Here is a 13513-nt window from a genome sequence, read left to right as displayed (position 1 = left end):
CCGTGCAACATGCTCGAAATATGCTTTTCAGTATACCAATCCTAACATCTACAACCTCGGGTCGAATACTGGGTATCCTCTCCCATGCCCACATCTGTAGAAGGGCCAATGGGCCACCGACATCTTTCCTCTTTTGACACGAAGCCTCACAAAGGTAGTGATATAAAGTGGCAAGCGCTGCTGCACCCCAACTAAGTTGTGAACACTAATTCTCGTCAACTAGTAATAGAATGTGGTGGAAGGCAGTTCTTCTCCCCGAAGTATCTGGGATGATCAAAAACCCAGTAGGAGTAGCACGAATATACGTGCATGCTGCATGTAATGATGCTCGGGTAGATCGTCGTCAAGACGACGGCTAATGGCATCCTTCAGTGTAGTGGCATAAAATCCTCCCAACTTCAATTCACCCTGACTATACCCAAAAACGAAAAACACGTATCCACCCAATACTGCCTCGAGTGGTTCACTTGTGGAAGGATAACAGGTTCACCATCGACCCTTAAACCCACCTCGATATCTTGAAGGGTCACTGTAGCTTCACCAACTGGAAGGTGAAACATGTGTGTCTCGGGACGCCACCTCTCAATCAATGCGCCAATAAGTGAAGCGTCCAACATTTTCGGCTTTCCACAGTGGTACACGCCACCAAAACCCATCCGTTCTATATGCCCCAACTCTCGATCATGCATTGGAGCTTGAAAAATATTATTATCCAATTTGCGTGGTTGGAAGGTGTCAGTATCATTCCCGGAGATAGTGCTTTCAGTTTTGTGATACGGTTGCAAGTATAGCACGCTCGGGTCTTTGGGACCATAATACAAAGGACCCTTCCCAGTTGATGATGACGCCATTATAGTTCCTAGCAAAGATAGATTGAAATATTCGTTATTCAATAAAATTGATCTTAATATTACTGAAGAACTAAAACCATATCAACTATATAAATGACACAAAAGATTCAACCTTGAAAATCAAGCATCACTACATCTAATATTTCTATCTCTATTTCTTAAATTAAAAAAAAAAAAATCATACACTCTCTACCGATTTTTTCTCCTCCAATATCAAGTATCTATTTCCCACAAATTCAAAATATCCCAAATTAGATACTAGTATATACAAGTGGACAACACAATAGAGACATTCACAAACTTAGTCTCAGAATGAATATATTCTTGTCTATTCTTCCACAAAAAAAAAAAAAAACAATTACAAAAGTATGCACAAACCCTAGGCAAAGGGGCAACAGGGATAGAGAGAGGTGTATACATACCGTGAGGGGTGAACAGCGGAGGCGGCAGCATGTCAACGGAAACGGCAGCGACAGCGAGGAGGCGGTGGAGTCCAGAACAACAGTGGAGGTTCAGAATGGCGTCTGAGTTCTGTATGCTGCGATTTTAAAATTACAACTTGGAAGCAGTTTTCCAGAACTGCCCATTTATAGAATTTTTCCCTCTTCTCCTCTACCGGCCTATCAAAATTCAATGCTTTACGCCCCATAACTAGCTCAAGCATGACAAATCCAAAGATGTGAACATCGCTCTTATTTGTTAATTGGTTCGTCTACATGTACTCGGGATCAAAGCATCCCAAAGTTCCAAGCACAATAATGAAATAAGTAGCTTTGAAGCTCCAAAATTCGACACATTTACTGTGAAATCATGGTCTAAAAGAAAGTTGTCCGACTTGGCATCTCTTGTATGGTAGGAGTAGCGCTGAAAAGTAAAGATACGAGAGAACCTTCGCAGTTTCTGCAACGATCTTCAGATGTGTGTTTTGATCCAAAACACAGATTTTAGTGAACTCGTAGACTACATCGATAGCCGTGACTTTTTTGTAGGCTTGTAGTAGGCCAAGTTTGCCAAACACATATACATGGTAAAAAAACAATTCGAAGTCATTGGAGTAAATCATTTAATCAGTTCCATAAAAATGAAATTTGTTAACTAAAATTAAGTTACTATTTAATTAACAAATTAACCTGTAGAGTATGATACATTGAACATGTGAGAATGGAATAACCATGGCGGATCTGGCCTCGAGCCTTTAAATTTTAGGGGTAGGTTTATGGAAAGCGACTGATATACACTACACTAAATTTGCTACTTTTCCTACCACATTCCCGTCATTTTTTCCTTCCATCTCCACAATTTGCTTCCTCTGCAAAGCTGCTGTTTTTCTCTCTTGGTAAATCTTTTGTTCTTCATAACTGCATTCCTCAAATTTTGTCTATTTCCATGTTCAATATACAATTTTATTGTTTTATGAAGATTACCCGCTTAATTTTCTCATCTGTTTGTCTCTAATCTTAAGACCATTTATGCGTATTCAAATTCAAATTGCTATTTAATTTTTTTCACTGGATAACTCTCCTGCGTCGATTGAGCATTTTATTATGGTTGGTTTTCGCATATTCGATTTGACATTGTGTTAGATGATCAAAACTGTATTAGGTAGTAATTGATTTTGTATGTTATTGAACTGGTTTGTTTGGATTAATAGGGAATTGACAGATGATCAAGTGTTTAGGAAACTAGTATTAGACGAACATATAAAAATCATAGTAGTATTCAGTTTTTGGGGATAGTCAGTGCTGAACCACTTTCTTATATGCATTTTCAACTCGCACATTATGTTTGGACTTGGGAATCTACTTATTGTAGACTCCGCATTGAATGTGTTTCTCTCGTATAATTGTAGAGGCTCCCCCACTTTTGGGGTGAATGTAGGCTGTTCAAGATTAAGAAAGTGAAGAACCAATGGCCATTGTTTTATCATGATTACGAAACCGTACATGAAACCATGTTTTATGCGATTAGTGGCTCGAGCAACAATTTCTAAGTTTGCATACAATTTGGCATATTAGTTGTTAAGCTTGGAAAAGTTGAAGCCATTGTGTAGACATGTTTGTCAATGAACTGAGAGTGATTACACTTGTGCCTTCTCCCAAGAGTGATTTTGGGTTCACATAGTGTGCTCTATTTTGCAATCGAACTGCTAAAGAAGTTGTCTATCCATTTATGGGAACAAGTTACTTCAAATGTGAAAAGAATAATAAAAACCTTTCTCAATAAATTATCCTTTAGTTACTGTATCTTATGCCACCAAAATTTAGTCAGTGAGCAATGCGGTATTTCTAAGAATGTAGAAGTCGTTGGTTGGTTTGTTGTTCCTTTTCCAAGAAAAAGGTGCAAAAAAGATGTCTAACCGTCAATCCGTCATGCATATAAGCCCATGAATAATTCTCATTGGCATTATATTATACTCCGTATGTGTCTCCTCTTACACCTTAGATGTTAATTTTGCAGTGAAAACAATGCATCACATCATTCATTCCTCAGAATTTTTTAGTTGAATCTGAGATGCCATGTTGTAATATTTACTTATTACTTCCATCATTATAATATTGACATTCTGGGAGATGCTATTATGCAGGCTATTGAACAAATCTTGAAGAACCTATTATTTGATCTTTTTTGCTCAATAGCTTGCTATGGCTCAGAAACTTGAAGCTATTAGGGGCGGTGGAGGTTCTATCAAAGTAGGTACAACTGGGACAATAAGTTCCCTAATGTCCCGAGAACTCGAATCTGCAAAATCTGCATCTCAGTTGCCTTGTCTGTGCACATCTGTCCCTGCTTCAACTGTTGATGCAACTCCAAGAAGATTGAAACAAGGAACGTCAGCAGATGAAGCTAGCAGTAGCAGCAGCGGCACGGGCACTTTTGGAAACCATAAGGACCCAGATAATTCGAGGAGGAAGCACGGTACTCCACAAATTCCCATGCTAACAGCATATGATGATACATCGGTAGATGGAACTCCTATAAGAAAAAAGGGATCCAAGAAAGGTCAGGGCATGGTTGAAATAGTCGACATAAAATGCAGAAATCCCATCGCACACCGTCTAAAGAAACTCAGCTTCTCGAAACTACCTGACAGTAATGCCTAAGGTTTGTAGCCTCTTGAGATTTCATCTTTCAGATTTCTGTAGGCGAATACAGAGAACGAACTTGGCTGAATGTTGACGTTTGCTACTTCGATCACAGAACACACGCTTGGTAGGAGCCTCTTGCCTCCTCCTCTCTTGTTTCTCCTGGGAATGGCAATCACTGAATCAAGCTTTGGTTTGAAGAACTCGCCTGTCAAAGGGAGTTTATTGTGGCATGGTTTCTTCAAGCTGCTCGTGTCGCCTAAATCAAGGCGGCTGAAGTGATCTATTTCTTTCATTATGAGAGATCCAATGGTACCTCTAGTCCCTATCGCCACCGGATCAGATTTCGCTGCTTCTGTTTTGTCAGGTGCAGGGCCAAGACTAGGTGGTATTTGGGTCGTCTTTTGTGGGAGATGCATGTCCTTGGAGACGGGCCGCTTTGGAGGAAGGGCACTTGCTTAGGATGTGAGGTATAATAATGTTGTTCTTGGTTTCTGTTTTGAGACAGTGTATTTATTAAGCTTATTTATAAGAGTAGTAAAGAGTCTCTGCTAGCCCTTCTAACTGTGTATGCTATCAGTTTAAATGTGAAGTACAATAATGTGCTACTAGCTGCTGCATTTAGCATCTCATAATTGCCAATTTTGATTGAATTAGTTGAATTAGGGACATCAACTGTACAATGAGGAGTTTTATTACCAATTATTTTGCTGTAAAATGAGAAAATTTGTGGAAAATGGTGAGTCCAACCGTCACGTGTTGCAAAAATGAATTGATTTAAAATGTTTGAATTTAGTGTTACTCGTATTATTATGTTGGCACGAACCATGATCATGTGCTTTTGGGTTGAGCAATTTTAGGGGTGTTTTGTTCATGGGAAGCATATGAAATGTCCACCTATATCATGTGAATTCAGTCTTTTTCTTGAAATTGATAGTAACAGCAGTTTTTATATATGGCTTACACTTGTTTGATGTAAACAATACTGATAAGCAGCTATAAGATATTATTCATTTATAAAGCTCACACTTTGATTTAACTTTATGAGACTGAATGAAAGTATAATTAAGAATAACTTTTTTGTTATTTTTTGAAAGAGGTCAAGTGGAGTGATGATTAGATTCAACCATATTTGAGCAATTATAACTTGTAGTAGTACATGTGAAGAGGGAGCACAAATGAACAACCCTGTTCTGTTGGAGAATTAATTAGCTACTACATTTATAAGTACTCCCTCCGTGCCTCCGTTGCGGTAGTAGAGGTGTTTTTTTTTCGAATACGCAATTTAAAAAAAATTGTATAAGTGAGTTAAGTAAAGGAAGAATATAGTAGGAAATGAAAAAGGTTTAGAGATGAAAAGAGAATAAATAAGAGAAAGTAAAGTAAGTGAGAAGAAATGTGTTGACATTTACTAAAAAGGGAAATTACTTTACTACTCCCTCCGTCCCGGCTAAGATGACACATTGCTTAGTCGGCATGGGATTTTAGGAATTATTGGTTTAAGTGTTTAATTAGAGAGAGAGAAGGTGGGTGTAAGTATTAAAGTAGAGAGATAAAGAAAGATGAATATTTTAATAGGAGTGAGAAAAAGTGGTTGAGTGCATTAATTGGAGAGAGAAAGTTACCAAAAAAAGAAATGTGTCATCTTAGTTGGGACAAACTAAAAAGGAAAACGTGTCATCTTAAACGGGACGGAGGAAATACTATAGAACATACCAAAATAGTAAAATGACTCTACTACTATAGAACAGAAGGAGTATATAATAACAGGCTTTTTAAAACGAACTAGACTTGTATGTATAGGGGTTGTTCGGTTCTCAACTACTTGTGATTAAAGAGTACGACTAATCTTATCCCTTGGCCCGCCTTCATTACGCCAAGATTTCACTGTATCTCATAATCAAATCTAATTGTAGTCCATCTTGTATTGTATCTAACAAACCGAACGCTACTATAAAGAGTTGGCTCTGGTCTGGTGCATACATCTATCTACATGGATGTGGCGTCTAGATTCAACCCGGTAGTGACAGATCCAAAACCGAAAATGGGGGGATCAAACGGGCCATTTGTAGGTTAAAATATCTCTTCAATTTAATCATCCAAGAGTTTAAAAAACTACTCTTGTTCGTCCCACAATAGGAGTCACATTTAGTGCGGATACGAGTTTTAAGAAATGTAAAGAATAGTGAGTTGGAAAAGTTAGTGAAATATGAAGTCCACTTTTTTATACTCCCTCCGTGCCATTAGGAGTCTCATTTCTTGGCGGCACGGATTTTATGAAATGTTAAGAAAAGTGGGTGGAAAAAAGTTAATGAAATATGAGTTCCATTTATATTTATTAGTTTTAAATGAAATGTGAAGAAATGTGGGACTCTATTAGAGCATCTCCAAGGGGAGAGGTAAACTAATATAACTACCATATTTATATTTTTTTCATGAAAAATCATTCTCCAAGGGGAGAAGTATTTGAGAAGGTATTATACATTTTCCCATTTTGAAGAGATATCTTTATCTCCCCATCAATGGAGAGGTAAAATCTTTTAACTACCATATTTGCCTTCTTTTCATGAAAAATCCTTCTCCAAGGGAAATGTATTTGAGAAGGTATCAATTTATGTTTTTTAATGCATTTTGTATTATTATTTTATTTTAAAAAAATAATTGATCTTTCTATATACCTTTTTCCTTTTAGAATGTGTTACATTTTAGAAGGGTATATTTAATTTTTAAAAAGATAAATACATAATATATCTTTTATAGGGATGTATTCATATACTTTTTCCATATTTTGTTCTTTTTCCTTTTTAATCTTGTCCATCCATTTTCAAGATCTAATGGCCCAAAATAGGGCCTGATTTAATATATTTAATTCATTTAAAAAGTAGAAAATGGCTTTTATGGTATACACTTTCACGTTTTATGGAAAGTGTTTGATTCTCTCCATCCCAAAAGATTTTGGCAGTTTTATTCTATGAATACATGAATATTTCGTCTCTTACACCGGTTATCTCCCATCTTTATCGTTTTATCTCCCATCTTTTATCGTTTTATCATTTTTCCCATATTATCGTTTTATATTCGTTAAATTCGGTTATATTCAGCATATTACTTGCATCCATTTTTTTTTGAGAGACCATGATCGCACAGCCCTCGACACAAAACTTATTTAGTTTCTTGGACAATATTTTGACATACACCTATCCTGTTCTACATTATTTCCAAAATATTTCACATTATTAATCAGTAAATTGTCATTATTCGGTTCTTTAAATCCATTATGACTTTGGTGCTAGTGGTAGTATACCAAAAAATCAAACGGCCTGCAATAGTTTAAGGACATTGTATAATGTTCCAAAATATTCCTCGACACAAAACTTATTTAGTTCATGAACGGCTTCCTTCTGCTTTGGCGTAAGGCCTTTTAAACAATTGAGGAACTCAGTAGTGCTACGGCTGTATAAGTGTTCCACTTTTTTTCCTCTCTGCTTCCTCTTATCGGCTTCTTGATCTGAGCTACTAGCCTCGACAGTATTCTGCTTCTTCAGCCTTTCCCTGGATTTTTGTGCAATTGCTAGTGGAAGAGCATCATCCACTGCATCGTCTATAGTTAAGCGTGGCTGCTTGGAAGCTGGAGAAAAAAACCGTGGAGAATACCATTAATGCACACTAATAACTATATAATGTATCAAACTATGCTTGTAATAATGTAGACTGATCATAGACTAATGCATAATATCAAAATAATAATGCAATGTCCTACAGAAACCAAATAATGCAAAGATTAAACAGAATTCAAGTACAGTACAATTGACAATAATGTACAACAAAGCTTAGATAATGCAACATATACAACCATTGGTTACTACAACGAATGCACTAATCATTATACACGTTTAACCAAAAATGTCAAATTTCAGCCATATAATCCATCAAAGACAGTTAAACAATCCCTCCACATTATACCAGCATGACCACATACACACACAACCAATAATCAATAATTTAATTTTGACCCAATCCTTTCATGTTCAAAACAATTCATGAAATAAACAACAGTGGCAAAAAATGCATAAAATATCCAAGAATACACAGAACAAATGATGGACCAGAACAAATACAGAGAACAAATCCATGTTACATTTGAACAAATGCAAATTTAGTGATCAATAATGTAGTATAGACAACAAATAATGTAGAGAAAAAAATGCAATTTTTATCTAATATAGAGAACAAATGCAATTTTACGCATCAATAATGCAGTATAGACAACAAATAATGGATAAGAACAGAGTTATTACTGAATAATCAACCAAATAGTCGACGACGGACGGAATCGAAAACAAAATGAACACGAAAGCAACAATTTCCTCAGTAATCGAACATAAAATGGAACATATACCACATACAAGTCAGCAACAAACTCAAACAATAACTATTGGGAAGAACTCTAGTTCAAAAGATAACAAATTCAATGTTTCCGGAAAGGTTCACAAACCAAAATTGTGCATTATTTCCGAAAAGAACACAAATCGACGTTAGCAAGAGTTTTATACCCAAAATCGGGACTTTAGAAACCCACCGTCACTACCCAGACATCGGAAATTCAACAATTCAATCGGCGCGCCAAACAGAAAATCGGTACTTTAGGCCTTTCAATCGGCGACCGACGTCGACTTTTGCGGCGAGAATCGACGGTGTAGGTGCTATTTCATCTAGTGAAGAGGCGGCTAGGGTTTCTGGAGTTTTGAAGTGGTGGAGAATGAGGTTGATCGTGGGTTGATAGGATTGAATGAGAGAGAGAGTGAGAAGACGGAAGGTTGAGGAAAATCCCGCTTAATTATCGGGACCTTCCGTTTTGAAACGCGTCAAAGCATTATGTTTTTACTCTTATACCCTCATAATGCACACATTATAACCAATAATGCAACACGGGGTCAGAATTCCCTTCTCAATCTTGTCCATCCATTCCATCAATCTAATGGTTGATATTAAAAAGTAGAAAGATACTTAAGGTGGAATAGGAGCTTAATGCTCCCCATCTTTTATATGTATCTTCTTCCTTTGAAGATGCTATTACTATTTATGGTAAAAGTGAACTGAGACTTTTATTTGCGGACAGACTAAAATGTAAAAATGAGATTCTTATTTGCGGACGGAGAGAGTATTAATTTTATAATAACATGTGAATGAAGTAGGTTAGTAAAATATGAGAATTTCTTATAATTTATGATAAAAGTGAAATTTATAATTTATAGGAAAAGTGAAATATGATTCTTAGTTTTGGATAGAGGGAGTAATAGTTGTCGATACTGACTAGTTCAAATTCATCTTATTAATGACGAGTACAATTTTTACAATGACCAATAGAGCGTATTCCCACTTGTCCTTTCTTTTAAATATCTATCCAATTTCAACTCTCTATATGAATGACTTTTCAATTAGTATAACATAAGCTCTAAAACTTCATTCCTCTTCTTTGTTTTTCAATAACTACTTACTCCCAATAAAGCCTAGTATTTCCCCTTATTATCCATTAATAGACAGCTTTAATATTTTAATCATTTCCTGATTAATTAGATTAATTAAAATTTGTACAACAAGACACTATCGATTAGAAAATTCTCTCTACAATTATATAATAATATTATTAATTAGATTAATAAAATTATTACATACTGCTTCTGTCCACGAATAGGAGTCTTGTTTTTCCATTTTAGTCCGTCTGTGAGTAGGAGTCCCGATTCACTTTTACTATAAATTGTAATAGGATCACACCTTTCACTAACTCATTCTCCTCACATTTCATTTAAAACTAATAATTACAAGTGAGAGCCCTATTTCACTAACTTTTTTTCAGCCACTTTTCTTAACATTTCTTAAAATTCGTGCCGCCCATAAATGAGACTCCTAATGACGGACGGAGTGAGTACTACGTTCGATAACAAGTATTTCGTGCACTCTTTTTTCTTTTCTTTTTTGTTTTCTTATCTCACTAGTTGGCAGTTGCACACTTGCACATATTTATTATAATTCAAGTCATTGAATTCTTTTAAATTGTTCGATATATAAAGCTTGAGCTTAGGTATAGTTATCCCAACAGCCACAATTCCAGTCAACTGCAACGGCAAGACATCATATTTTTATTTTAATATTCTTATTGCAATAATTCTATCGACTTCCTTTTTGTTCCTGCCAAGATTTTCTGTTTAGTTTTACTTTCTTGTATTTATAAATTGTGATGATCTTAATACTAACTAATTATTGTACTATATTTGAACCAATCCAGCCATCCATGTATATTTAGTATCAAGATGGTTTCAATTACGTATTAAATGTGTAAAATATTAAAGTATCCACATGCATGGAGTACTATTTATTGAATGTTAAATAGAGTATGATGATGAGATGTGCAGAAGGAAAATTCGGAAGTATCTGAGAAATTGTTTTTTTCCCACAAACAGCGAGCATTGAAGTATACAAATATAAAGGATAGGGAAATCCACCTCTCACTCCAAACGCAACCGCTTTGAAATTATCAATCGAGAGGCATAACTACAATGGTCCTTCCTCCAACTACAAAAATTAAAATAATATCCAGAAACTACCCCACCGAGTCGTTTTTATTATTAATATTTATATTTATATTCAAAATCAACACATAGCTTTATTCGATATGCTCGTGTATTAAATGGAGTATATAAAAAAGGTGAAACCCATCAATACAAAGCAAACCACATCTCAGCATAAATTTATATGCAGCTATGGCGCCGGAAAGATGACTCAGCGCCGCCGGAAACTAGTAGAGTTTGAACTTGGTTTGTGATACAATTCTTGTATGCTCGCTTAGGATGCCTTATCACCGCTACACAAGATTATCTGTGGATTCCGGCGGCGGAGGGCCAGAAGAGGCGGCTACGACGTCGCGTAGCAGCTGCTGTGAGAGCGACTCCGATTTGGTGTCGTTGAAGATCACTATGTTGGGTGATCCCGAGATTGGGAAAACAACCTTTCTGGTATAAGTATACTGGTCCTTCAGTTGCCATGATTACTTGTGATTAAATATCATGACTAATCTTATCTCTTTTTTTTTTTTAATCTTGGTTTGCTTTCATAATGCCAAATTTAGATAATATCGCATGATTAACCACTCTGTCTTCAATCCTACGACTAATTTAATCCTAGACACTGTAACTCACTATTATCTTATCTAACGAACCGAACAACATCTATAATTAAGTATAAAATTCAAGTGCCTCTCTCGCTCTATGTTGATTAGATGATTGTGTGTATGAATTGGTAGGTGAAGTATGTGGGAAATGAAGAAGGGTTGCGGATGAAAGAGGTGAATGTGAATGTGATGGATAAAACTATGTCCATTCAAGGTGCAACCATTGTTCTCACAATATGGGATGTTGGAGGTTTCTTTTTATCCAATCTAAATCTTTTTTTATGTTTCCAATTCCATTTATCTCTTTCTAAAGTTTCTTGATTGGAGCTTGCATCTCAAATTGTAGTTGAATGACCTTCATATTATTTAGTTGGATAACATGCATTAAATGCAGTTTGTTTTGTTGGATGAAAATATATGTAGTATTTCAATTATTAATGCAGGCGAGAAAAGGTCATTTGATCAAGTTCCAATTGCCTGCAAAAATGCAGCAGCAATTTTATTTATGTTTGATCTCACCAGCCGACGTACACTCAACAGGTAATAATACATACTCCATTACTATTATATTTGAGAACTATTATTAATTATTTTGCAAAATTGCAGCATAATTGGATGGTACAGTGAAGCAAGAAAGTGGAATCAGGTATGAAACACGATTTCCATGTTAAATTTATTACTATTACTAATTGCCTGAAAAAGCCGAACACTTTAATATCTGCTGTATTTTCCCAAAAAAATCAATTTGAGTAGTTGGAGTCAATTCAAACTTTATTAAAGAACGATTCTTTTTTATGAAAACGTAAAAATGAACATTTAATATTTAAAGATACTAGTAGTATTTTTTATTGTATATCTTCTTCGAATTTCTCACTACGCCGTAGAATATGAATTTATTGGGGGAAGAATCGGCCTGGTCTACTTTTCTTTCTAATAAGACACAGTAGTAGTAGTAGTACTAAAGTTTTTGTAATTCGTCAACATTTCTTAATTAAATCGGTTGTTATGATTTTATATTCAAATGATTGAAAATTTCAAAGGTGTGCATGCCAAAAGAATAAAAAAAACAAATTTAGTTTTGTTATTTAATTGATTGTTGATGGTTTATTTAATTTGCAGACGGCAGTTCCAATAATAATAGGGACTAAATTTGACGATTTCATGCAGCTACCACTTGATATTCAATGGACTGTCGTAACGCAGGTAAAAATGAATTGGGACATTATAGAAAATCTCATCGAGATAAAAATGAATTTGTATCTTAAAATTATCCATGAGAGCTAAAATAAATAGGAACATTATAGGTACTGTATAACAATAGATTTATAAGAATACATTATGAGAGTAATAATAGTACTACTAAGTATCTATATTACACTATTACCTTTAAAGTAAATAAATAATATACTATATATAATAACAATTTCAAATTATATGAGGATGGTAGAATGGATATAAAATTATTTTTTAATTCCGTATTCTTTATGTTGTGAGCTTGAGTGTGTGTGTTTGTGCAATGTATATTGTGTGGCCGTGTTGTGTCTTTGTGTACGTGTATGCACAACGTGTATTGTGTGTGATTTGTTCAATGTTTACAATTGTTTATAGTTGCAAATATTGGGTCACGTTATATTGATAACTATCTTAAATTGTTAATTGCTAATTATGTCAATAGTCTATGTTATAGATGTCGACACAAGGCATTTGGATGTCAACCGTTGACATACTAATGCCTTTGTTTTTACATCTATAACAAAGATGATTGACAATTTGACATAGTCAGCAATTAACAAATAGTTAGCGATGATCACATCCATGCAAATATTTGTTTATAAGTGGAGTATTTATTATAGGTATATCATGGAATTTAATCTCTTAGATTCGTTAAAATTACATTAAGTAGTTTCTCTTTTTTTTCGAAACTGAAAGAAAAATAATCTGAGATTTGGAAATATGATGCAGGCTCGAAGATATGCAAAGGCGATAAATGCAGCCCTATTCTTTACAAGTGCAACATATAATATTAATGTGAACAAGATGTTCAAGTTTATTATGGCAAAGATATTTAACTTGCCTTGGACTCTTCATAGAAATTTGACCATTGGTGAACCCATCATTGACTTCTAATTCTATAAGTACTGGAAGTATTTTTTCAATTGCAACATCAAGTTATTATAAAGTGGTAATTTAATTCTAGTTTTATTGCACATAATTCTGTTCCAGATCCACGGGACCTCATGAGTTTTGCCTACGTGATTTTAAGAGAAACTAGAAACTCCTACATTTTGAATGTGTTAAATATAGAAGGACAAAAATAGTTAAGTATTAACAGAGATAAAAAAAAACAATTGAAATAATAATGAAGTGTGTTGATTAGAGTTTACTTTTATCAAAAATGAAAATGTAAAATC

The 13513-nt window shown here is 34.8% G+C and overlaps 2 protein-coding genes across 5 annotated transcripts; both read left to right on the top strand.

Annotated features, from left to right (window-relative positions):
- Nucleotides 1-3493: 3493 nt before the first annotated feature.
- LOC125213000 lies at nt 3494-4545 on the top strand. Its single transcript, XM_048113331.1, has one exon. The coding sequence runs from the start codon at nt 3494-3496 to the stop codon at nt 3950-3952; it is 459 nt and encodes a 152-aa protein (XP_047969288.1). The 3' UTR covers nt 3953-4545.
- Nucleotides 4546-10625: 6080 nt separating this feature from the next.
- LOC125214675 (septum-promoting GTP-binding protein 1-like) lies at nt 10626-13298 on the top strand. 4 transcript variants are annotated; one of them, XM_048115792.1, is made up of 6 exons: nt 10626-10947; nt 11235-11316; nt 11546-11642; nt 11709-11748; nt 12222-12305; nt 13065-13298. In XM_048115792.1, exons 1-6 carry the CDS (start codon nt 10783-10785, stop codon nt 13227-13229), a joined length of 633 nt encoding a protein of 210 aa, XP_047971749.1. In that variant the 5' UTR covers nt 10626-10782; the 3' UTR covers nt 13230-13298. The 4 variants fall into 4 exon arrangements, with proteins under 4 accessions (XP_047971749.1, XP_047971750.1, XP_047971748.1 ...); XM_048115793.1 differs by having other exon boundaries at nt 10627-10947; nt 11235-11352; nt 12270-12305; XM_048115791.1 differs by having other exon boundaries at nt 10629-10947; nt 11235-11352.
- The last annotated feature ends 215 nt before the right edge of the window (nt 13299-13513 follow it).

Source organism: Salvia hispanica, chromosome 3 (assembly GCF_023119035.1).
Source record: "Salvia hispanica cultivar TCC Black 2014 chromosome 3, UniMelb_Shisp_WGS_1.0, whole genome shotgun sequence".
NCBI classification, from domain to species: Eukaryota; Viridiplantae; Streptophyta; class Magnoliopsida; order Lamiales; family Lamiaceae; genus Salvia; species Salvia hispanica.
This window is presented reverse-complemented; position numbering and strand designations above follow the sequence as displayed.